Consider the following 26,885-nt stretch of genomic DNA (forward strand, 5'->3'; position numbering starts at 1 on the left):
ATGTCCCTGGGACTGCACCACCAGCTGCTGCTTCTCCCCTGCCCAGGGACCCTTCCGCGGCCCAGCAGCCTGTTGAGCCGTCATGCTGAGCAGGCGTGTCGTGAAGGAGCGAGCTGCCAGCACGCTGTGGGCGAGGGGGTGTGAGGAATGGGTTGCACCGGGAGACTGGTTGGGTGTTGGTCTCTTCCCCCGGGTGACTAGCGATAGGACGAGAGGAAATGGCCTCAAGTTGCGCCGGGGGAGGTTTAGATTGGCTATTAGGAAACGTTTCTTTACTGAGAGAGTGGCCAAGCACTGGAACAGGCTTCCCAGGGAGGTGGTGGAGTCACCATCACTGGAGGTGTTCAAAAACCATGTGGACGTGGCACTTCGGGACACGGTTAGTGGGCATGGTGGCGTTGGGTTGACAGTGGGACTAGATGATCTTAGAGGTCCTTTCCAGCCCTGATGTCACAGATTGGCTCAGTGACTGGAGGTTTGACAGCTCTGAAACGCAGGCCCACGCGCCTCCCTCCCTCCCGGCAGGCAGAGGCGGGGACGGGCAGGGCTCGGCGCGGGGGAAGGGGCAGGAGCGCCCAAGGGGAGCAGCCAAACCCTGCGGCAGCCTCCATCAGAGAAGCGTTGCTGCCACCTCATGTCCTCTCGCGGTAGTGTGACCCCGCAGGAGAGGGACGGCCGCCCCCCGCCGGCCCTCCCCGCTGCCGCAGCCCCTGGCCCGGCCCGCGCCCGCTCCCCAAATTTGGCGCTCGTGGCGCCCAGCCTGCGTCCCGAAGGGCCCGAGCCAAGTCCGCGGGCTTATGTCAGGTTTCCTCCAGGGAAAAAAAACTCGTCTGGATACACCTTTAACTAATCGCTTCCACCTTCCGTGCGGACATATTCAGCCTGAGCAGGGCTCTGTTCCTGAAATGCTTTTCCAGCTGCCTTGGGAGGCAACATTTTGATTTTGAACAGCCAAGCCTGCCCCAGAGCTGATGCATTTTAACTGCTTGTCTTTAGAATTCACACCTTCTGCTAACCTAGATTTAATCTGGGTGGGTTTTCCTCTGCTGGGGAAGGTGAGGCTGAATGCAGAGCCTGGTCTCATTCTTGGGGGAGGTGGGGGGAGTATGATGCCAGGAGTGAGATCACCCCACCTTGTTTGTGTACTCTTTAACTGCCATTTCTTTTGTTCCCAAAACCCCTTCCCCCTCAATCTCACAGGCTTAATTAGGACAGCTCTAATGAACATGGACAGAGAAGCGAAAGAATATTATGAAGTGATTATCCAGGCCAAGGATATGGGCGGACAGCTGGGAGGATTAGCTGGCACAACCACAGTCAACATCACCCTCTCTGATGTCAATGACAACCCGCCCAGATTTCCACAGAGTGAGTACCTGCTGCGTCAGGACAGGGAAAAAAAGGGGTGGCTGAGTTGCAGGGCTGCTGTTTGCTCTCATTGCAGCCATTTTCAAACTCAGGACAGTGACAGAGATGGGCAGAATTTCGGCTCAAAGAAGGAACTTTCCTTCAGAAAACATAAAAATGGAGCATTCACCAGCTTGTCTTTCAGAAGAGGTTTCTGACTGCCAAAATCATCAAAACCAATACTTTTTTTAAAGGGTGGGAAATTAATTTGCAGAAAAAGAAGAGATCTTTTATGTTCCTAGACTCCTCATGGCCATTGCTTTTGGCTGCTAACTGCTGCCCTGGTTCTCTTTTCATCCTGTCTCCAAAAGGATGCCTGTCAAATCAGGGACATGTGGCGGTACTGGAACTTGAAAGATAATTCATTCAACACCCCAGCCAGACCGCTGCAGGGGAGCGTCTGGTGGTGCTGCCAGTGTAGAGTGGGTTGTCATACAGGCTGCTCTCCAGGAGAGGTTCATCTAAACCTTGGCAACATACAGTTACACCCTAAGATAGGTAACAGTCACAGTTAATGGGATGCAAAAATAGGCAACTCCACTCTTATCAGACACATTACCTTCTATTTACAGAAGTGAATATCAAAGCAAGATTTGCAATAGCTTTCTCTTTCTTTTTAAAATTTTTTCAGATCAAATTTACCTACATAATTCTATATTACTGTTAAAAATTTGAAAGAAGCTTTTCAGGTTTGATTGAACTAAATCTTTGAAGGAATCTGTTGTGTTGTTTTTTTTTAAAGAAAGCTGATTCTTTTGGTGATGTAGATCAGTCTCAAGCCTTTTCAGTTTTGCCGTTTTTCTCATCTAGCTGAGAGATGAAAACTCCTGCAGTTCTTTTTGTTGCTATTCGTCTTCTCCATCTGTTTCTGCATGTTGCACTGCTAAATCAAAGTGCTCCACTAAGATCAGCAAGAAGCCTCAACTTCCACTTTTCTTCTTCTGCAGAGCAACTAGCTGAACACACCATTGGCAATCCTGTTTTGAAAGTGGCATGAATTGTAACTGTTTGATATCAAACTCTTGATTAAGAAAAATGGGAATAGATCAAACCCCACCCTTGGTGTAATTATGCCTTGTAAAGCTCAATAATCGGGGGAGTTAACAGAGAGAGTGCAGGCAAGGAAGGTTTGAACATAAATTATGACAGCAGAGAAGTATTTTAGATACAACATTTGTACTTTTAAAACACATTTTTAAAATAGCAGCTTTCTCTTTCCCCAGGCTTGCTGCTAAGCAAATTAGTGATGCACCAAATGTGCTCAAGACAGGGTTTGTAGGGAGAAGTAGTGTATTTATTTTAATAGAGTAACTGGTAAATTTGGAAGAAACAAACAAGCTTCTGAGCTTTCAAAGCCTTGTTCAGGGTGGAAAAGAAGTTTATACAGACTTGAGAAAGGACTTCTGGTGCTCAAAACTTGTGTGTTTATTCCCACTGTACAAGCTGATCTAATAAAAGATGCCTGTCCTGTTAAGTCTGTTTCATATCCTGCTTTATATCATGGCTGCAACAGCACTGGTGTTAATTGCCCTATTTTTCTAGTTGAAGTTCCCATTTTCAAGTATATTGCTGTTTCAAAAAGAACCTGTTGAACAAACCTGATGATAATGGTAAACACCTCAATGAAGCTTTCCCAGGTAATTCAGTCTAGCTGTGGCTTTTTAAAGGAAATCACACCACTGTTGCAGCTTTGAGAAAGGTATCAGGGATTCTCTGCAGGTTATGCAGTGTTGTGGCCTGCCCTGATCTACTCTTTGCATTGCTGTGCAGTTTTCAGTTCCTTTTCACAGCTTGTTTTTGTTCTCCCCTCTCTCTCTTGTGCCAGAGCATTATCAGATGAGTGTGCTGGAGTCTGCTCCCGTCAGCTCCACTGTGGGCCGCGTGGTTGCTAAAGACCTGGACGAAGGCATTAATGCGGAGATGAAATACAGCCTTGTGGATGGAGATGGACTGGATGTCTTTGATATTAACACTGATCCTAATTACCAAGTTGGCATCATAACTGTGAGAAAGGTAGTAAAGTTTTCTTTTTATAGTAATTTATATGGCTAACAGTCCTGGTTACATTTTATGTGTGCAGTATTCCCTTATGTCTGTAGTGACCTGGTTCCCATTACATGACAGTAGCCCCTTTCCAGCTATAAAACGCATTTCTTTAACATTCATTGCTAAAAAATGAAGGGAGACTGTGTTCCTAGAAGCAACCTTTAAAAAGTAGGGACAGTATTAGCATAAACATGTCTTTTCCCACCGAAGGAATGTTCTGATTCACTGTTTATCTATTTAAATATTCTCTGTAGCTTAATTATCCTACAACACAAGAAATTAGATCAATATTTGCATTTGAACTGTACACATTTTTCACTCTGGTGTCCCACAAACAACAGTAAAGCATGTCTTAGAATTATTTATAAACCAATAAAACCCAGGAAGTTGTTTTTTTTAATTGCTGCTTGAAGATCCATAAATGCTAATTAGGCTAGAAGAAGCTGTCTCTAAAATGGCAACTGTGAAACTGCTAGTACTCTGTACCGTAGGCTATGCAGAAAGGAATAGAGTATTTTGCTTAGACTCCCTGCTATAGGATATTTATTCTACAATCTTACATAAATGCTAAAAGTTCAACTCTCTTTCTAGGTTATGAAATTGTAACCATATTTCTGCCTAAGCATATCTAGTGTACTAATAAGGAAGTATAGCCTCCATGTAAGTAGCCTGGGACTGAATTGTGCACTAAAATGGAACAACACGTGGGAGAGATTTGACCCTGCAAGCCTCTATGCCCTACAGCAAAGCATTTAAGCATGTATTTATGGTCACCTTTCTCCAACTCTTATTTATGCACACTAGTCCCTAAAGTTAAGCATGTACTTAAGTGCTTTGCTAGAATGAAATAGATATTGAATGCAAAATCTAATGTAATTTTTCACTCATTTATCGAGGAAAGAAAATAGTTTCTTTGGAGTAAATGTATCGATAAGCTTGACTTCTGTTATTATGAATATGGTTTTACTAGATGTTCATGTATGTAGGAGGAGGAGTTATAAAAATTTATGGTGTCAATCATACCAGAGATGTACTGGCATCAGGTACATAGCAAAGGATATCAAAATTGGGGGAAGGAGGGAGAGAGAGAAGGGATTTCTAAACCCTGAAGGAAATCTTCTTTGAGAGGAAGCAAAACTTTCCTTTTATTTTTCTAGACAGATTTCCCAAACAAAGTAACTAGCACTTCTATCATAGGCAACAAAATGTCCAAATTTGCACTTACAGATAAGACCACTACTTGCAGTCTTGTGACCACTTATCTCAGCCAACTAATCCCACAAAACATTAAATGCCTCCCGAAGAGTTACAGCTCCTTCCAAGCTCCCTGCCCGTGAGGCTGATACTCACCCCAGTGAGAGCTTACCCCTTCGCCCTGCCTTCGCTTTCACGCTGCCCATGGGAGGCAGGGTGGTGGGTGACCCAGCCAGCACGGAGCCCAGCACCTGGGGACCCCCACGCTGCCCTCCTCCCCAGACACTGCCCGGCCAACCACTTTCTCACAGCAGCTCCTGCCAAATCCCGCCTGTATGTCTCAGCAGTCCTCTTGGCTGTGTTTTACAACATGCTGGGTTCACAGGAGAAGGCATCCTGCTTGCCCTCCCCATGGGACTGGTGTTGGAAAGAGGTTTGAATGCACCCATGGAAGACAAATCTGAGGGGGCAGCGGTGTTGAGGCATTGGCACATGAGAGGATCAGGAGGTAAAGCCACAGTTGATGATGAAGGAGTCCAAGGCAAACTGCGGGTGTCTGAACCCAGGAGCATCAAAAATGTAGTGGCCTAGCACACTCATTTGATTTTTCTCATTTTTCTAACTCGATCATTGTAGGTGGTTATGTCTTTTCCTAAAGTAGTTGGGTTTTATAGCTATTAAGTGTTTCTGTGATTTAACTGCTTTTTTTATATCTTAGCTTTTTCATGTATGTGCAATGTTTCTCACAGTTTTCTTCACATGAGAAACCATGAGATATAATGGCCTCTTTCTTACTATATGTTTAGGCAGCTGTGCATTGCACATTTCTTGCCAGATGGACAATAAAGTGTTGCTTGGTCATGTGAATATATTTTATTGCTATTTTTACAATGCATAAATATGCAACTGGTAGACCATAATGACTCTGTAGTAATGGGTAATAAGTTTGTAGATCAAGCTAAATCCTTGCTGACAAGTGCTATGCCTGCAGTAATCACTGATTTACCAGGTAGAACTAAGGGCAGCAGGAGCAATTTCAGATCCTCTGTACGTGCTGCTACAGGTTGCACAGTTCATAATGTATTGCTGCACAGCATCTCCAAAAATACTGGACCGTCATCTCCCCCAGTGCAAGAAAATCAGTTCCCACTCCAGTCGTCATTCCTTAACCCCATATACTAAATGCTGAGTAAGTTTTAGTCTTTTTAATTTCAAGAACTCCTATCTTTCATCAGGCATTCCTGTGCAGGACCTCCATACTGGTAATTTTACTGTGAAAGCATGAGCTTTTTTATGTCACTGCAATATTTCCACTTTTGAAAAATGAAGCTGTTGTGGCACTAGACAAGTACTGAAGCCTCCACTGAATTTGGGGGGTGTTTTGAGGCCCGTAGTATATACTCCTGACATGCTTGAGCATGTGAAACTTCTGCTGATATTGCCTAAACTAATACACATCTCATAGCTGCAGAATTTCTCCACTGCACTATTGAGCAGGGCAGAAAAGAGATGGGTTATGACTGGCCAAGGAGGACTTCACTGCTACAGTAATGATCTTTCTACCTTTGTCCTTCTGTTACATTGGCATCCTCCTTCTCTGTGTTCCCACTCATCTCCTTGCCCCAGTCTAGGTCTTCAAAGAGAAAGAGCTGAATAGGAAAAGCAAGGGTGTTGGATGGGAACATCAATGATCTTACAGTAGTCTTGAATGAACAGAGGTTGTGTGTGATAGTTCCACACACAATGCTCAAATCCCTATGTACGAATGAAGCCACATGTTTTGAAAGCCATTCATGTAACAAAAAGGAGCATGTCCCACTGGGTGGCCCTGAGAATTGGGCCATTTCTTGCCTGGTACAAAGTTTGTCTTGCTCGGGTTTTGTGCCAGCTAAGGGAATCCCATTGTGCTGGTTTTAAGCATTAAAACTGCCCAGATTATACAAGTAAAGGGTTGTGACCACTTAACCATAGTGGGATTGCTTGTAACTTCTAACTAACTGCAACTTGGGAAGTATGACTGTGTCCTCTGTAAGGTGTACATCACCTGGCGAAAATTTTTTGTATACTTTGGACTGATCCTTCCATACTGTCATTCTGATTTGTCAGATGCTTTTAGTCATCTCTTACCAAGAACGGTATATTGCACATTAAATAAGGAATTCTCTGTTTAACTCTAAGCAGGTTTTGGAGAGGCCCTATTTTCTTCAGGGATCTGGGAAGAGAAGAGGGAAGGGAGATGAAAAATTTATTTATTGAAAAGTTCAATGCCAGCATTAATTATTTCTATATCCATGTTCACCAAATAAGTAGTTTTATCTAGAAAGGGAATCAAATTAATGAAGCTACTAACAGAGGAAGCTGGTTCTTTATCCATTATCTGGGGGGGGGGGGAAGGGGGGAAAAAAAGAGCCATTCCTACTCCCTGTTTCAAATAATACTTGAGTATTTCATACAAAGTGGAAGAGCTTCTGCAGGAAGAGGTCAGGGGTAGTTCACAGTGCTTTGAAATTAAGCTATTCTCTAAGCAGGGAGGAGATTCAAATCCTAAAACCCAGCACACCTATATTGTGAACCTGTGTTTAGGACACTTACTGAGGCTATGAAAAACCCCAGTGCTGGAAAGGATGGATTACTGATAAAAAATGGAGCAGGATCCAGCAAGAGAGGCTGACTGTGTCCCCTGCTCCCACTGGATCCCTTTAGCAACCTGGCAGACAGGGTGCTCTGGAGACAAGACTCACTAGAGAGAAAAGAGGATCCTAACTGGGACATCCACCACACATGTGAGCCCCCTTGTCCCTGCCACCAGGACACATTTTTGAGGAACTGATTCTTCGTATCTTTACCTTACTTTCAGGTGCTCCAATACTGTCTGTTTCTACCTTTTTTTTCCCCAGAGTGGAATGAAACACACTGTGTGCATTACAATGCAATGGTGGTGCAGCCACTTTTATTTTCATTTCAGCAAGGAGGATGAAAGAATATGTATTCTGAAGTGATCTGCAAATATTTCTTCTGGCTTTTTCAGTTCAACTGTCAAATTAAAAAAAAAAAGATGTAGACAGTGCCATTGCTCATACTACTGTCACTCGATGCTTTGTCTCCATCTGCAAATATTTATCTCTGTTACTCTTATGATTAAAAATCATGGTAAAGATTTCTTTTAAAAAAAGAAGCATCAGTTTATATTAGAGGGCATCTGTTACTTCTGCAAATTAAAATTCTGTGGACCAAATCACATGGTTCAGTGTGCCTAATGGTAGATATATTTTTTTTCTCCTCAGCCTTTAAGTTTTGAGAGCAAGAAAAGCTACACCTTGAAAGTAGAGGGTGCCAACCCCCACCTTGAAATGCGGTTCCTGAACCTGGGTCCCTTCCGTGACACTACCACCGTCCACATCAGCGTGGAGGATGTGGACGAACCTCCTGTGTTCGAGCCCAGCTTCTACTTTGTGGAAGTGCCTGAGGACGTGGAGATTGGAACCACCATACAGATCATTTCTGCCAAGGACCCAGATGTGACCAACAACTCGATCAGGTCTGTCCTCTCTTTGGGTGGCCCCCGGGAGCGCTTCCTGGTACATCCTGCTGGTGGGGTGGTGATGGGGCTGGTGGGAGGGACTCTCTTTTTAGCCTGTGGTAATCATCAATGGGTTTAGTCAAACCAGATCTCACACACTGAAGGGCCTTGCTATGACTGCCAAAGCAATGCAGGAGCTCGCCCTTGCCTTTTCTATGGCATGGAGAATGTCTGTGTCTAGCATTGGAATGAAATGGCCAGGTGTGTCCTGACAGCGTACATTAAAAACAAGTCCCAGACTCTCATGCCTTTGCTGGCACAAAACCTGACAGCATTGCTGAGAATCTGCTGCCATACCAGGGGGAAGGTAATCAAATCACTTCTCTCTCCCTCTTCTGTTTCAAGGCCTGCCTTTGTCAACAGCTCAAATACACAGCTACTTTTGGAGTAGATTGGATGCATACTAATACATATTCATGAACCACTAAATTATATAGTGTCTGGTCAAAGCTGTAGAGCTAGATATTCCCATAAGGAGTTAAGAAAGGTAAAGGTGTATTTACAGCCACGGGAGCTTCATAGCTGCAACTCAGGAAGGAGCCAAAGGAGCAGATTTGTGTGATCACAGCGCTCTTTTCCATAGTGGCTGCCAAGTCAGCCCAGTTTATCAGAGAAGACTGTTTTTCTCTGAGGCCAGCCCACATACTAATATTCACAACCTGCAGAAGCTCCGAGTGACTGCAAGTTAATAATCCCAGCAGGTCGGCTGCATCTCTCATCTGAGAAATACTTCAGGTGTTGAGCTGCTGTTTGCCTAACCTTGTGTCAGTCCAGCTTCTGAATTGCCTGTGTTTGGGAACAGTCCTGGGAAATATGGGAGGGAGTCGAAACATCGAGTATTTGGAGTTTCTGAAGAAAGTGAAATCTGTATGAGCAACTCTGTGGGCTTCAGCTAGGAGATCTGGGCAGACACAAAGCCTGTTCTTCTTAACGACATTTGCTTTCTGTGTTGCTGCTCTAATAATTTTTTTCATCTCTGCTACCTTAATATAACTATCTTTTCTACCTACATTATAAGGTTATCATACTTCTCATGACAATGTCTCAAATTCTTCAATAATACTAAGTATTATACTGTCTGCATCACAATTTCATTACCCTAAACTTTTTCCACTTGCATCCTATTCTGCTGATTACTGTCTAGCATTATCCAAACACTGCAGTGCCAACAGCTTTGTGCTAATCTGCTTAAAATAGTATAAGAATAGTTCTGTGGACTATCAGAGAGTAGAAGTGTTCATTGTTGTTTTTAATGAGGTCTGTCTTAGTTTTCTTCAGAGCTTTCCAGTGACTACCCTTGATGAAACAGCACTCTGTAAAGCACAGAATGCATCACCAAAGATATATTTTTCAAAAAAAAGCGGGTGCAAATATGCAGAGACTCCTTTGTAACTGTGTTCCTTCCCAACTTCCTTCTTCTCTTTCTTCCCATTTTCCTCCCTTCCCACTTCCCTTTCTTTCTTCCTTCCCTTCTTCTTCCCCCACACCTAGTACATACAAATGTAAATGATTGGGGTGGAGGCAACAGGAAAATAAAAAACAAATACCATTTGTAATGCTATCTAAAATGCAGATGTTAAGAATAGGTTCTCCTTGCCTCTCATGTGGTCTCCACCATCCATGCCAACTCTGTGCAGCATCAGTCTTGCGCTGCATTCAGTTTGCACAGGGCAAGGCAAGATAAGAAAAAACAAAATCCCACATACGTATTTTGTTACACAAGCTGAAATCCATCTGAAATTAAACCTGTGATCTGGCCCCTCCTTTTGCCATTTTTTTCAAGTATGGAAAGCCAAGACACATTTCAGAAGGGCTGACTAAACACAAGGGAACTCTCAAATCCTCATTTTCCCAGCATCCAGTATCTGTGCTCCCACGCTGTGAAATTCTGACGGCTGGAAATATGCCATGATTGTTGTTAAGTGATTACCTAAAGATTACAGTGGAAATGACTGTGAAGGAGCAGGTGTTATTAACAGGAGAACTTTCGTGGAGAATCCAGACAAAGATTCCACCTGTGCCTCTTGATACCAATGATTAATACCACACCACTAATCACAAGGCCATATTCAATTTCAGATACTTGTTGCCCTTAAACCGTTGAAGAGAAATTCTTTTTATAGCCCTCATACAAGAATAATTATTATAGCAAAATATAGCAACGCTCATATTTATTTCCTAAATAAATCAAATGCCTCAGAAATCTCTTTACTTAAGAAAAGATGGGAAGGACTGGGAAGGAAAGGGAAGCACACCTGCTATCCCACCCTCTTTGATTTTTCTGGAAAAAGAAGTGTAAAAGAACTTCCCAACAACATAGCTCAATAATATTTTGTATCCCAGTTTAATAAGTCCCTATATAAAGATCAGCCTGGCATGCTTGTTGCAATGAATGCATCTGTGCTGAAAGGAGAAAATTCAGAAGAACGAGCCCTGTTCAGGACCCGTTATGACCAATACTTTCAATTCCCATCAACTTTGAAGAAAGAACCAACAACTCTGTTCTAGGCTGTGGCATTTACATAGGCACATGTGGGGCTTTTGCCAAAGGATCCGTTATGATGCCAACACCATTAGCTAGGAAGGCAACTTGTACAAACTGCTGTTAAGAGCAAGGTGATGCAAAAAATTGAGTATTTTACATGCCCTGCAAAAGAGTCTCTCTGACCGAGTACAGCAGTGACAGCTGTCAATCAGCTTTCTCCCTGCCTGAGTTTTCTGGCCTGCAGGTACCACCACACTCCTCTGCTCACAGGTGCAAGAAGCTTGTTCCCAGCATTAAACTGACATGATATTGGCCAGGCAGGTTCAGTAATTATGATGAACCAACTTCACAGAGGGAGTTGTATTTCTGGCTGGATGACACAAGAAAGCCACTCATCATTCCCCTTGCATTGGATACGGCTCAGTCAGTAAGATGGTCCAGGATACAGGTGAAGTTTATTCCCCTGAAGGAGGAGAGAATACAAAAGCACGAGGAAGGGAACGGTTCCTCCTCATCAGCCTAGGTACCCAGAGAATAAGCTGATGTAAAGTCTTTTTCACCCTGTCTGAAATGTGCCCAAGGAAAGGACATAATTATTTTGCTTAGAAAAAGAAATCACACTCCTCACTGACAGATTTTCTCTGTAAAGCAGATGTTCCTGTGCTGAGCTGTGCCTTGCTTTGAGGCTTCTTCCTCTAAATCGTCCTGTCTTCCATCTCCGTCCAAGTAGTACTCACCATTAAATGCTGTTAGCCACATGAACTCCTAGTTTTTTGAGCACCTTTCTCTGTACCTATAAAAGTCAATGGAGCACATAATGCCGTTGTGGAAGAATGTGGATCTGCTGTGTATGAAGTATTCCCATTGGTGGGGTACGTCATTGGCTATAACACACAGTTTTCACAAGGGTTGCATAATATTTTTAATATGTACTCCTGCAGATACTCGATTGACAGGAGCAGTGATCCGGGGCGGTTCTTTTATGTCGACGTTACATCAGGAGCACTGATGACTGCAAGACCTCTTGACCGAGAGGATGTTTCTTGGCACAACATCACTGTGCTGGCCGTGGAGCTGAGTAAGGAGAATGCAGACTGTACATAGATTAAAGAGATACAATAGACAAAGCAGGCTGAGAGACCTGAATTCAGCAATTCACATGTTCTTGTGCTTTGAGTGGGAAGCCGTATTAACTGAATTACTCTTCTGACATCAACAAGCAAATACTGCATTTCATTTGGTTTTTGTGCTCCTTTTCACAGGGTGGTGGGAGGAGTAGAGACTGGCAACTGAATGCAGAGTGCTGCTTTTTCAGTTCATTAGTATTCCAGGGATTTATTTAAAACTTTTCCTAATGTGTTTCTGCAAGACCTCTGTCTCTTCAGAAGGGCTAGGCAGCTCAAGCAGATGCTGCAAAGGCTGCATACCTGCCAGAGTTGCCAGTCCTACCTGGGAGGATTGAGCGGTGCAGGGACTGGTAGGCAGCAATGATCCTACACTGCTAGATGACTAGTTGAACTCTGCTCTGGTTCAGCAGCAAGTATATGTAATCACCATCTGCTTGCTGCATAAATAATTTGGGCCAGAGTGTTTTGGGATTGTCTAGTATGCTGAACTCATTATGCTTTGGGGTTTTACAATGAGCTAAAACTCAGCTCAGGATTCATCTGTGCCAGGTATGTACCAAGGCTATGAGAACAAGGACATGCTGATCATTGCATAGTGTCAGTATGAAAAATGTATCTGAATTTGAAATACTAACAGATGTGAGCTTCCTAAAGAAGCTTGGGGTATATAAGCAAATAAAATGAAAGATTCACCCAGTCTTCACCTGAAATCCCTTTGGTCCACATAGGTTTTGCTCAGGATCTCAGTTCAGCTACTGAGGGGCAGCAACTTTTCAGAAGTTTGCTGCCAATAGCTGAGCCATTCCTCATGCCTGAGAGCTTCCTGCACATCCAGGCTGTACCAGAGATATGGGACAGTTTGAGAGGAAAAAGGTTTTGAGAAGCCTGCCCAAAACCAAATCAGCCAACTTGAAGTTAGCAGAAAGAATATTTCACAGGAGTCAGGGTGACTCTGCCACATACCTGTGGGCTGTACCAGTACTCAATGCCTTCCTGTCCCCTTTTTTAGGTAGTGAGAGGGGTTGGTGACATGATAGGATCTCACCCCCATCTATTTTGATGCTAGTTTATTTTCAGCCACTGATGGCCATTGCAATTCCATGTAAATCCACATACACAGGTGAGTGTAAAAGCTGCCCCTGTAGCAGCACTCAAGGGTGAGCACAATATGAAGGCATGTCTTCCTTCGACTCATCCTCCATTGATCCTCTGCCAGTTTTGCTCTGTATATGTGCAGCACAATATTTCAATTTACTGAATAGTTTCAAAAACATTGCAGTTGTGCATTCCTGAATAAAGCTCCTAGTTTTAAAAGTTAGATCAATATTACTAAGAGTGTAAATGCATTCATCTGCCACAATGACAGGTGTGTTAGCAAGATGTGTATGGATATGTGGGAAGATGAAGGATTAAATTATAAATTAGGGAGAAACAATATAGTTTAAGAGTATTATCTCAGTGATACAATGTGACACGTTATGGATACAGTACATTGAACTTCTAAGAAAATTCCAGAGTGTAAGAAAATACTCTGTTGTTTATATGAACATGTCATTTCTTGCTATAAAGGGAGATATATTTGGAGATAAATGCATGAAGTACTATGACTGAAAAGAAGGTGAGAATACTACTTTTCAAGAATTTTCTTGCAAATTTTTTTTTTCACCTTTTTGCACCTTTTCTGACCTCTTAATAATGGGGGTTTTTTTTCTGCTTAGAGTTTCATTTTATCACTAAATAAAGGAAAAAAGATGTTCTGGAGCAGAAAAAAAAACAGTAAGAAAAAGTTATTCTGTGGCCACTTAGTTTGGAAACTGTGAAGATATGTGAAATGATGTCTGGATTTACTGGCAAAGAGAGCTAATGAACCAGTGGGACAGAAATATCACAAATGATGTCATGCAGAATGTAAAATTTTCATTGCAATTTTAAGCTTCACTGAAAACTTTTCTCTACAATTTCATGTGTTATTACATTTTGAACCCCCTTGTACAAAGTATCAAAAACTTGACACTATTTTTGAGTTCAAGGAACATAAATTCTGAGCAAAAACATAGCTGGACTGCAGAATTACCACTTTAAACAAGCTCTAAATAACAAGCTTATCCTTAAAAAGAGTTCCTTCCTAATTCGTGCCACCAGCACCAAGGCTTAACAAACAGTATTGTCCAGACAAGGGGCAATAAAAAAACTATGGGGCATTGTCTAAAACCTTCGTTATCTAAATAGTCCCATTGGACTGAACCAGGTCAAAGTCTTTCAAGGAATTTGTTTGAAAAAGATGTGATTAGGTGGACAGGACAGACAGAGCAGCATTTACAACTTCACTCCGAGTCACACAACCCACAAGCGATGCAGTTCCCAATGGGAAAATGTCATTTAACACAAATCAGTAGCGAAAAAGCTGCTTTACCTCTTGAGCAGAGTGAGGAGAATCCCCTTCCCATACATTGTCTTTCTTTACGTTGTGCCTCGTCCTTCCAGACAACCCCTCGCAGGTGGGCAGCGTCTCCGTGACAGTGAAAGTCCTGGATGTGAACGACAATGCACCAGAGTTTGCAAGGTTTTATGAAGCTTTTGTTTGTGAAAACGCCAAAGCAGGGCAGGTGAGAAATGTTAGTAATGCTAGGGGCTGGGGAGGGGATGCTGTCCTACACGGGGACAGCGTGCCAGAAAGGGTGCGCGTTGGAAAGAGGACTCACACATTTCATCTGAACTCTCGCCAGCAGCTGTCTGCTGCTTTCCGAAGGCAAGCACATTGCACCGGGATTAGAGTCGTATATAGCACCTCTTTTTACTCCCGCAGCAGTTTCCAGGCTCGCTGTGCGATACACTTCACGGCTGAAATAAAGCCTTCCCTTGGGCAGGTGCCAGCAGGCAAACACCGCTGCGTCCTGTAGCAGTGACAAAGAGAGGAGAACAGTTATGAGAAGTGCCACAGAGGCAGCCCAGCCCACATGTGACAGACAAGGCTTACTGTTAAAAGACTCTATTTAAAAGAGCCTTAAGCACTCCTGGACTTAGGGGAGCTGGACGTAACATACTACATCACTTCCAAAGGGGTGTGACAAACTGAATTGTTCTTCTGTGAACTGGAGATGACAGCGAGTCATAGACAACACAGGACTTGCTGCTCCACACACTGTAAACCAGCACCTGCAAGCAAGCGGTGATGCCTCTTTGCTCCTGTCCCTTCCAAAACCCCATCAAAGCCCTTGAACAAGGTCTATCTGTGTCACATAGACATGATCTCTCCCTCGCTGGAGCTGCTGCGAGCTCTACTGCTGATCACTTATTGGGAGGTGACCTGGTGCTTCACCACCCAGGGTCCACGGTGGGGACTCATGTCTCCTAATGCAAAGCTGACTTAAAAGACATGCACAGCACTCATGATCTGTGAAGGAAAAATTATTTTAGTAATATCACTGTGTGTTTGCTGAAGCTTCTCCCAGCTTGCCATGAAGCAGAATGAAATAGCTACTCACTGCTGGGACAACTGTCCTCACAACTATCATATAGAAGATAATTTCATCTCACTAATTTACAGAGGTCCTTAATAACATAAGGAATAGAAATCATTGCCTAGCCTTTTTCCTGGTTTTGAAGAGTGAGTATCCTAAGCTTTCTAAGAAATGCGTGCTAATTTACACTACTTCCTTCGGTGGAGAAAGCTAAATTCTGTTGCCACATTTTGAAAAGTTCTGAAATCAGATTTAAGGTGGTAAATAAGACTTTATGGGTCTGTCATTTGCCTTTGAATCCAAAAATAACTTTTGAATGCAAAAATCCAGGTGAAGGTTTTTTCCTCGTCTAAAAAGATGTCAGAATGTTTATTCAGACAGAGCTACAGCTCACTGTCCTTCAAGCTGTTAGACCTACTTTACCAAGCCTCTATAGTTGAAGTGACAAATCTTTTTCTGGATTTAGCATTGTCCTAGATGCTTTCCATGTTGTTATTTATTGCTTATGCAGAGTGTCTGCATGGTTGCCTTTTCTTTCTTTCTTTTCCACTGCCATCTTGGAAAGAATTTAATTGATTTAAAATTAAGTCAACCTGAAGTCCTTTTCTACCTGCAAAATGAAGCTGAAAATAAGTATGGGCTTTCTTACAAGCTCTGTAATGCACAATGCATCTTCTGAACACCCTGGGCCCTGAAAAGAAAAATGAAACATGCAACAGAAGATAGGGACACATTGGAGAAAAGTAACTGTTATTTGAACCAAACTGACTATCTCCTCCTTTGTTTAAAAGTGATTTGCATGATCACAGCAAAATAAATGAAGCCTGCAAGGTTTGGAGTGTCTTCTTGATTCATCTATTGTACCTCAGCAAGACAATTTTATTCAAATCATCCAGTTTCTTTTATTTATACACATAAATATATATGTTATCTGTTTATTCATATTATATATATTTTGCTTCTCACCTTTTTCTGTTTTGTTCTTGTGTTCTGTAGCTGATCCAGACAGTGAGCGCCATTGACAGGGATGACCCACAGGAGGGTCAGCATTTCTACTACAGCCTGGCCCCGGAGGCAGCCAACAATCCCAACTTTACTCTAAGGGACAATCAAGGTAATCAGAGTGGACACGGACAGTTAGCTACTCTAATTTCTAATGCCTGAGTTGGACTTGAGAGGCTGTGGCTTCCAGTGTGTGATAAGACTGCCATTTCAAATAATACCAAGTGACACCTGCTCCTTAAAGGCAGTGAGAAAATGACATATTACTTAATACACTTGAAGGTTATATGATATTTTCTTCTCTATAAATATTCTTTAGCAATAGGCCCCTTTTTCTTTGAGGAAATGTGCCAAAGTTTTGTGCAAATTCAGGTCTTGTGGACAGGCTGCAGGCATCTCAGATTACCAGAGTGGAAACTGCATTAGTTCAAAAGGAGGTCCTTAAAGGTAGGATAGCAACCAGAACTAGGAGACAAATCTGAAAGGGATTACATTGCTCTTTTTTTGTAGTCTTCATGTTTTCTCCCAGGCACAGAAAGAGAAGGTTCTTGTACTGTTCCAGTCTTTTCCCCCAAGCACTTTTTTTCTTCCTTTTTGCACATCCTCATTTCCCTAGGAAAGGAAAGGAGGGAGGGAGGAGATGCAGAGCCTTAGGGTATATAGCTAAAAGTCTGTGTAAGACGTGCTAAGTAGAAACTGAAACACCGGTGGGAAGACTCATGGCAAAGCAGTGGCTAACTAGCTGGTTAGTGTCCTAACCAGTGGAATTTGCTTCTTTCATGGAGGCTTCAGTTTTGGAGCTGCAGGAAAACCCCACTGTGGCAGGCCTTCACATGATTGCTGCTGATAGAGGATCTCCATGGGCAGACAACGGTGCCAAGGTCAAGTCCATACCAGCCCTCATTGGGAAAGACGGACAACCTTGAGTGACCTTGTGCAGAGCTTGTCAGTATGAAGAGGCTGGATTTTAGTTTAGTGTGTAGAGTACCACAAATCAGCATGTAATTCCAGAATAAATGGGGAAAAAGGGACCTGGAGCATCTGTCTCAAGCAGAGTGCCTTCCCCCTGCTCCCACACATGCCGACTTGTCACACTTATTTCCATAAGGCCCCATCTATGCCTCTGCAGGCATATGAGAGAGCAACATAGAGGCTAATAAAGAAGCCCCCTGCCTTCACTAACCAAACGTCTTAAAAGATACTTCTTGCAGGGTCTGGAGCCCTCCACAGCATGCTGTTGTGTTTTCATCTCAAAACCATTTTTTTTCTTATGGTGTCCGTGAAACCTCCACACACAATTTCTCACATTTTTATCCCTCTCTCTCTCATTTTCTCCCTCTTCTTTATTTTTTTAATATGTATTGCCAAAATAAGTGAACATATAAAACACAACTATTGCTAAAACATTTGGCAAACTAGGCTCTTTTCATCCTCAAGGCATTGTTCTAAAAAAAGTAAAGTAACTCACAAAATTCCTAGCATCAGATGCACTTTTTCTGTCTAAGAACATACTTGGGATAATTTATAGTGACAGCAGTAACTGAATGGCTGTGCCTCCCGCTTTCTGTAAAATACCATTTTCCAGAGATATATATCACAAGAAGCTTAGGGTACTATTGGTTACAAATTTGAAATGAAAATGTTAAGAATCAAACCACCGACTATTTGAAATACGCACATTAAGGATTAATTTACTGCCTCAGCAATTTGGAGTGCAGTAGTCATTTCAGTAACAATAATTTATGTTTATATTTTCTTATAGGGACCACTAAGGACTATATAAATTATATGACTTATTCACAGAGAGTGTAGCTATACTCTGTCCAGGGTGGCAAGACAAGAAACATAATCCACCTTGCTAGTCACAGCCTGTGCACGTAAACATGAGACAGCAGTGTTTCCCAGGCTGTGGGAAGGCACTATTAAGATTAACAATTGTGCTGATTACTTGGTTGCCCAACACAGTAGTAAGAGAAACTGCAAGATATGCAGCCTTCCTGGAAACAATTAAAACCTTGATTTATACTAAGCAACAGATAGATCACAGTTTGCATTCTGATGAGCTGTTTTACATAATTCTTTGGCCCTTGTCATTTTAGTCTCTGAGAACTTCTTCAGTCTATTCATTCTCCACATATCTCTGGCAGACAGAGAAATCCTATTGTTCTCCACTTTATAGACGGAGAAATTAAGCTTCATACATGCTTGGTTCCTTTTGACTTCAGTAAAATCAGTGGGAGATAGACATGTAAGTATCTGCAAAGATCTGGGCCTAAACAACTTCCCAAGGCCATATAAGATATATGTGATGAAGCAAGGAATTGAGCTGGGGTCTCCCATCTATTTGGTTACTGATGTAGGGCATTGCCAAGCCATCTTCCCCTCTTCTGAATCTAGGTGAGATTATGCTGGGAAAAAGTTGGCAAAGAAGCTTTCTGTAAGAATGGGATAAACAACAAAATAAGCTTGCTGCATTTCCAGATTAAACTCTGAGATGATCTTCTGTTGAACTTTAACTGCTGCCCTCCATCTTTGGGTACCAGGAACTGATGAAGAGAGTAGCCGTTTTAATGGGTGTAGGCATCAGTGTCATACCATCACCAGGCCTGTCATTGGAAGCCTTTGGCAGTCTTCCCCCTTGGGTTTAAATTTGTCCTAGGAAAATTTTTAGCTATTTCTTCCTTCCCTAAAACTGTGGTCTACCTCACGCTTTGGTAGAGTGCAAAAGCAGTGACCTGAAAATCCCCAAGAAAAAATGTGACCCCTTCCTCAAGCTGGTGGTCTGTAACACCTGCTTCCTTGTGCTCTTTCTTGCAATGCTGGTGAAATATTTCTTTATATTATTCCTAATTATTCATAATTATTACAATTAGTTTTTAAAAACTAACAGAAGTTCTGGGCTAATCATCCACAGTTCTTGTACAGAAGCATACAGAAAGAAACCAAGACTTTCTTGTGAGAACGGTGGCTAGCTCTGACATCAGGCTTGGGACCTACACAGTGGAGGTACATGACTTCCAGTAGGGCATAAAACAAAACAAAACAAAACATATATATCTTTCAATATTTGATTATAAAAACTTGGTTTTGGCCTGAAAAAAGAATTATGGTTAAAAACACTTGAGATCTCTCACTACCTGATTTTGCACAGCTTCAGTCAGGTTCACTGCCTGTGACTTCTTTTACAGGCAAAGTATGACCAGCTCAGAATAGCTAATTATTTTTCCCTCACAAAGAGCAATTTCACATAAAATGAAGGTTTGCTGTCACCTGAATAGAAGTTGTGGCTTCTATTGTTAGACAGCTTAAAGAGAGTGAGTTTTTCACCCAGGAAAGAGAAACGCAACCAAATTACTACACTGTTAAGACAACTCAGACATTTCCATTGACACAGGATAAATGCAGGCAGTTTGCCATTTTCTGCCCTTTGGGCTGCTTTTTCTTATGGTAAAACAGACCCAGTGATGAAAAGATGTGGTATCAATAGCTGGGGAGCACATACTAGAGGGCACATAAAGAGTCCGAGGGAGAGAAAGCACGTGCATGTGCCCCAGGAGAGAGGAGGGGGAGGTTTGCAGGAGGCAAGGGCTCCTATCCACAGCACACCCCTTGCACAGGAGCCACGGGAGCCGCAGGGTGCTGCTCTCTATCAGATTTTGGGACACATTCCTGAAAATTATCTATGTCTGTCCACACCCGCTGCACATACTCAGAGCTGCATGGCATATCAAAGGGTGGTGAAATCAGTAAACATTGACGCATAATCAGTTTTAAGCAACTTTGGGAATGTCATCTTGCACATGGTGGTTTTTCCTCAAAGCTCCAGCTCTTGGGATCACATCATTTAATGAGACACTACAATTTCACTATATATTTGCATACAGACATGCACGCACCCTTCAGAATCTTTTCTTTCAGAGTAAAAGCTTGAAATGTCATTGACATGCAAGAAATAAAAGACCTTGAGATTCCTTTTAAAAACATGTCACAAATTCAAACTAATCTCATGAACTGTGGAGCCTGACGTCTTAATACTTGTGTGCACCAGTACTGTCTGATGCCATAAGATTTGCAGCACAAAGTATGGAACTTGAAGCATAATTTAAGTCTAGCAGGCAAGTCTAGTGAGTCTAGCTTGAGTTTGCATATATTCCATATAGCTGGCTATATATAACACCCCTGATTTCACTCCTAAAAGCCATCAAATCATTTCTGATGTTCAGACTACAGCAGATAGATAATACAGCTGATTTACATGCATGCAAACTGAGTCTCTGCACTGGAGAAAATCACCCAAGATTTAAATGTAAGCAGCGAATTGACAGGGAAATAATAAAGAAATGGAACAATCCCTTGTTGATATTTCGGGGGTTTTTTACAGTCTACCTGTGATCAGAAGGTTTCTTGCAATTTCCAGGCAGCAGCTCCATTGTGCCAATCCACCTGGGAACAGCTAATTGGCATCCTGCATTTCCAAGCATAGCAAATGTACATTGGTAACAACCTGGAGATGCAGATGGCCAGACTGTGACCTCTTTTGAACCAAGGGAACAGGAAACAAAACTAAGTAGTAAAAGAAACTGTGTGAAGCTCCCCAAAATCCCATAGAATCACTGCACAGGGTCAGGGCTTGTAGGTCTGCCAAAGAGAAAATGTACCCGTGGTCCCCATTTATCTTAGCTGGCCCAAGATTTACAAACCTGTTTGTAAGAAGGGACAATTTTCCTGCAGGTTCCTTTAGACTCCCTGGTGGCCCAAGATCACATTGGAAACATTCGGCCTTGCGCTTTCCAAAAGTCTCTGAGGGCAAAAAGCTTGGAAAGTCATCACTAACAAAATCATCATTGATCTCCAAAGATTCTGCTTTGGTATTGAGAAGTACAAATTACTGAATTCAATTTCTTTCTGATTAGGAAACTTGATGCACAGTCTGAGGAATTTGAGGGAGGGGGTAGAGAGGGATTCAAATGCCGCTGGGAAATTCTGACATTTTAACAAACATGCTGAATATGGAGGAAAAAGCCACAAAGGTGGGAATTTCCCTTGAAATGGGAACTGGCTGTTAGGTCACCCTCTTTCTTACTCTTTTGTTTCAGCAGCATCATTTTGATTCATTTTGATTCAAGTTCTTATAGAAAACAAGTGGTCACACTACATGAAGCAGGATGGTCAAATCAAAGCAGAATAATTCTGACAATGATGACATGAAGCATTCCAACTTTTTTCAATGGCAAAAGTGCCAATGAAATTGCATGTATTTCACTGAAAAGTGTTTAGTTACAAATTTTCAACTCTGCAACTTTAGGATAGCAAGCTGGGTTTTTTTCCTTTTGTCTTCTTGTCGCATCAAGCAGATGGCCATGCCATGCATCAAAAACATAAAGAGAACCTTAACATGTCCACAAGGGTTATACACTCACATCTCCAAAATGGTGGCAGCACTTAAGAGTAAGGTCTAGAAAAGCTGCTGAGCATGAACAAAGAAAAAGAAAGAGGTGCAACAAGTTGCCTTCAACTGTTCCTTTCTGCCTTGCCTTCTGAAAGCTCCTTTAGCTGAATCTGAATGCTGTGATTTTGCTCTGAGCACTTTATGTCAGAAGGGGTAAAGGCAACTCATAAGGTGTGTATGCCTTGCAAGTCTGGAGCTATGGCCTGAGAAGATACTGGAAAAGGGGAGGCAGAGGCCAAATGCTGATTAGTGACAAACTGATAAAAAACAAAGCAAAAAAGAGAGAAGACAGAGGGATGTGGGCCTAGGGCTGATTTTTTTAACCTTCCTTCTCTGCTGAATATATTTGCTCTGCACATAAGATGATCTCTCCATTTATTTTCTACCCCTAGACAATACGGCATGGATTTTGACAAGGCGCTCTGGCTTCAGACAACATGAGCAGAACACTTTTTACCTCCCCATCCTGATCAGCGATAACGGCCGCCCCGTGCTGAGCAGCACGGGCACACTGACGGTGCACGTGTGCAGCTGCGATGATGACGGCATGGTGATGTCCTGCAATGCGGAGGCCTACGTCCTCCCCGTCAGCCTGAGCAGAGGGGCACTCATTGCGATCCTTGCCTGCATCTTTGTCCTGCTAGGTAAACCCTTGCCGCCTTCTTGGGAGAGGACAAACTCTTCGGTTCTGGACAGGGGGTTGCTGATCTACCAAGGTGAAGGACGCAAACACACAGACACATATCTATGTGTATGTTTATATCATATGTAGACACACACATACTGACAGGGCCAAATCAAGGACCAGATGGTGTAGTCAGCTGCATATGGCATCAGACCCTGGGGTGTAGGAATGAGGGAAAAATAGGGCCTGCAAGTATTTCTGCCAGATCCCCAAGGTGCTAGGGTGTCTCGTATGGCCCACTTTACTGGAAAGGGTATGCCAGGAGGAAGTAATGAGAGCTGTGGCTGGGGACAGGTTACTTTCTCATCCTCAGCAGTTTCTGATCACATGCTCCCACAGGAGACAGGATTGGTAAGTCCAGTTCCACCTCTTGTCTTTGGCAGGAGATATCCCCACCTCCATCCTTTTTCCTTGAGACGCTACATTTAAATGGCGCCTGTGCTGCTCTAAAGGGGCTGAGCATCTTGCATGTGTTCTGTCTCCACCAATAAATGTCATCCTTTCCTTGCCCAGGCCTGCTATGTCCTCTGTTGGTTTCAAAAGAACTTCAGTTCCCTCCTTCACTTTCTTGAGTCATGAGATACTAGTTCAAAACAAACATTCCCTTAAATTTCAGAGGATCCAGTTTGAGGAGCAGTGGAGTAGGATACAGGAAAAATTCTCTGAAAGTGCCTCAATTCTGCAAAGGACCCTAGATACCTCAGTCCAAAATTTCAGCATTCAAAACCTTTGCTGAGTGCTAGCCCTGGAAATACAGTCACCAGGTGATGGCATATTTTCAATAGTAAAGGCCTCTTGCGCCTGTGTGACCACTTCTCCCCATGCTAAGAAGCATCTGCATCTCGATAGCGCCAAGCAACTGACAGTAGGTCTACCCAGCCCAAGACAGTGCCTTGCAGATGATAGATAAAAAAATGCTTTGGAGCAGACTAAGGAGCTAGCTCTGCATTTTGCTGTGTAGGCAGACGTATCACCGTGGTGCCTCAGCACCATCCATCTATGTCAGATGCAGAACCCAGCCCAAGAGGCATCCCCAAAGCAGACTGCAAAAATAATCTCTACAGAGCTGTGTCCCGCTGCAGATGAACCGTTACTGGTACCTGATCTGGCTAGCTCAAGTATTGCTGTGGTGCGTTGGCAAGCACCACTGGAGAGACTTGTCCTGTCACCGAGAGTTAAGAATTAAGCTGAGAAAAGGGACAGATCAGCAGAAGCTTAAGCTACTCATTTTGACCGAGGGGGGTGGATTTCTGTACCCCTCTACCTGCACCCCACCACAGCTCTTTAAATCCAAGGGGCTGGCTGGGCTCATGGAGGGAAAACAGGGCAGCGGAGAGCCTGAAGCCCTGGCAAGATCTGCCCCCTCACTGACCACCCTGTGTCTCGGTTGCCTCCTGCAGTGCTGGTGCTCCTCATCCTCTCCATGCGGCGCCAGCGGAAGCAGCCATACATCATCGACGAGGAGGAGAACATCCACGAGAACATTGTCAGGTACGACGACGAGGGCGGCGGGGAGGAGGACACGGAGGCCTTTGATATTGCTGCCATGTGGAACCCACGGGAGGCCCAGCTGGTGGTGAAAAACCGGCAGGACATGCTCCCTGAAATAGAGAGCCTCTCCCGATACGTGCCTCAGGCGTGCGTCATGGACAACAACGTCCACAACTACGTGCTCGCCAAGCTGTATGAAGCTGACATGGACCTGTGGGCGCCTCCCTTCGACTCCCTCCAGACGTACATGTTTGAAGGGAACGGCTCGGTGGCGGAGTCGCTCAGCTCCCTACAGTCAGTGACGACAGACTCAGACCAGAGCTACGACTACCTGACGGACTGGGGGCCGCGCTTCAGAAAGCTAGCTGAGATGTACGGTGCCACGGACAGCAGCGGGGCTTTGTGGTAATGGTGGAGGAATGGCAGGGGGGTTTCCCTGTGAAACAGTGTCTGGTTAGGTCCATTCTCATCAGATTCATTCTCATGAACATGGGTGAGGCCTCCTAAAAAATAGCAATACGGTGCTTGGATGAGAATGGGAAGAAGGGTGTGAATGAAGGTCTCTCTGCATCAGCTTTACTCAGTTAAATTGTCATGTTTTTGAAACAGTGAGAAGCAGAAGGAAGAAAGTTTTTTCCTGGTTTTTACAGAAAAATTGGAAAGCTCCACGACTGGAATATAATGACATTACTCTCTTTCTCTCTCCCTCCCTCCTTCTCTCTCTCTCCCCCTTGTACACGGCAGCTTACTGAGCTCTATATGTCTGGGTTCAAAGATCTGTAAACTCCAACTGTAATCTCTGACTCACTGAGAAATTGCCAGCATAGAAAAGTGATTCCTCACTGGTTATCTTCCCCCCATTAAAAAGGAAAAAAAAATTGCTTGCTAACAAGAGGAAAAAAAAAAATCCCACAAAGCAGAAAATTGAAACTGGAATCTCAGAGGGCTCTTTGTAAACTAAACCTCCTCTCTCTGTTGCTAACAGAGTCCTTTTTTAATCCTTTAGAAAGAAGGCTGAGGGGTTTTTTTTCCACCTGGCCAAGTGAGCTGGGGAAGAGGCTTTGAATTTCTGCTCTAGTTTAAATGGCTGATCTGTAAGTGTTAACACTAATCCATCTCCTATCAAGTTTGTGTAAATTTATTCTCAGCTCTTTAAAACCATGACTCTGCTAAACTGCTCAGAACAAAACCAGAAAATCTGCCTCTTTTGCACTGTAGATGTCTCTTCCATGTGCCAAATGTGAAGATTAGATTCTACCAATGAAAGCCAAATAAATTTAAAAAAAAAGAAAAAGTTATATTTGGTAACTACATGGGTTAGATGGGCTTTCCTAATCTGTGTGAAGTCAATCCAAGGGATGTTTACATACTGTAGATAACCTACTTGAACAAATGCAGTATTATAGACCAATAAATGGATGTAAGAAAATTACATGTATAAGTTTTGTATATTTGTTAATTTTGGTAATAAATATGATGTACTGCATACAGTACAGTACCTTAGCACCTCTTTTAATAAAAGTTAAACAGAAGGGAAAGTCTGATGGCAGTTTATTGACTACTTTGCACACAGCTGTTAGTGCTTATCTGTGGCTTTACATGCCTTGAGCATCAAGAAACAGGATTCATCAGGATCATGTCAAGGAGACAAACCTTCACATTACAGGTTAGAACAGATTGTCTGCTTCTTTTATCGGTGTTCACTTGGACATTGTCCTTAGCAGTGAATCAGCCAAGTGCAGTTCATCAGACTAGTTACTTTTCTATTCCAAACATGTTGAAGTCAAAAGAAAGTCTTGGCTGATTTCTTTTAATTTTTTTTTGAAACGTTATGGCTGGGGCACAGAGAAGCTTGGAAACCCAGCTACACAACCCTGACAGAATCTCATGCCTTCAGAGACATGACAGACTGTGACATGCAATATCCATTCATGGTCATTCGTACTCTGCAATCAAAATTTTGAGCCTGGATCTTACCTTGTTTGCATGCAAAAATAGGAAGGGCCAGAGAAATTACACTAATGCAAATTTCATGGAAGGTGGCGAAAGGCTTCTGAAAGCAGAACAGTCTGCAATGACATTTGCAGATTTCTTTCTAGCTAAGGACTCTCTCCAACTCAAATTGCTCAGAAAATAAATGAGCAGATGTAACCACCCGGTTACCACACTTACATATGCAGAGTAGTGCTCAGTTTCTGTTGCAGATGTGCACAAAACACTGCTGTCTCTACTCTGCGCAATCTTAAGCTGTACCAATTTAAGACAGGAGCCTTGTTTCCATGGACTCATGAAAAGTCATGCACCCCTGGAGAGCCAGGCATCCAGCAAGGAAAAAAGTTTTAGCGACTTCTCAAACATTTGCTCATCTGACACAATGAAATCTGTGCCTTCACAAAAAAATAATATGCCATAGGTTCTGCTTATCACCTGAACCCGCCTTACACTATTGAGAAAGAGCACTGAAAATCATGTGGTAATGATTCCGTTGCTCATCCCATAGCACTTACCCTCACATATCACACCATTGATTTTATAACACTAGACAAAGCACTGCAACCACCATGAGCAAGGAAGTGGTGTACAGCACACAAAACTGGTGGTGAGGCTTCTGAGAGCTTCCTCACCTCCTGACGCAACACGAATCACAGAACATAGGGCAGGGATGAAGATAGAGAGGACGTCTATTCCACCACTTCCCTGTCTGAATTGATCATCAGTTTTATATATTTTAAGCATCTGCCTGTTTATTCCTAAACCCCCCAACTGTTGAAGCTCTGTAACCTTTCTAGGCAATCTTCCATTGCATCAATAGATTCAGCATTGAAAGCCTTCCCTGGGAAGTATAAGGCAAGTATCCCTTGCTACCATATAAGCCTGCAACACACATAGATGACTTCGTCTCTCTGTAGAGCCATGGTTTGGCATTGCCAGACCGTTGCTGTCTCTCCCTTTAGTCAC

The 26,885-nt window shown here is 43.1% G+C and overlaps 1 protein-coding gene across 1 annotated transcript in view; it reads left to right on the forward strand.

Annotated features, from left to right (window-relative positions):
* The window catches only part of CDH20 (cadherin 20), a gene marked incomplete at its 5' end in the record, with an annotated part of 36,602 nt that extends 11,297 nt beyond the window's left edge, over positions 1–25,305 (forward strand). The window contains 8 exons of the mRNA XM_082014901.1: positions 1,201–1,368; positions 3,233–3,420; positions 7,932–8,185; positions 11,654–11,790; positions 14,324–14,445; positions 16,297–16,414; positions 22,144–22,395; positions 23,837–25,305. Of these exons, the coding sequence (XP_081871027.1) occupies positions 1,201–1,368; positions 3,233–3,420; positions 7,932–8,185; positions 11,654–11,790; positions 14,324–14,445; positions 16,297–16,414; positions 22,144–22,395; positions 23,837–24,336 (1,739 nt within the window). The 3' untranslated portion in view covers positions 24,337–25,305. The remainder of the gene's footprint in view (positions 1–1,200; positions 1,369–3,232; positions 3,421–7,931; positions 8,186–11,653; positions 11,791–14,323; positions 14,446–16,296; positions 16,415–22,143; positions 22,396–23,836) is intronic.
* Between the last annotated feature and the right edge of the window lie 1,580 nt (positions 25,306–26,885).

Source organism: Phaethon aethereus (assembly GCF_964289735.1).
Source record: "Phaethon aethereus genome assembly, chromosome: 2".
Taxonomy (NCBI): Eukaryota; Metazoa; Chordata; class Aves; order Phaethontiformes; family Phaethontidae; genus Phaethon; species Phaethon aethereus.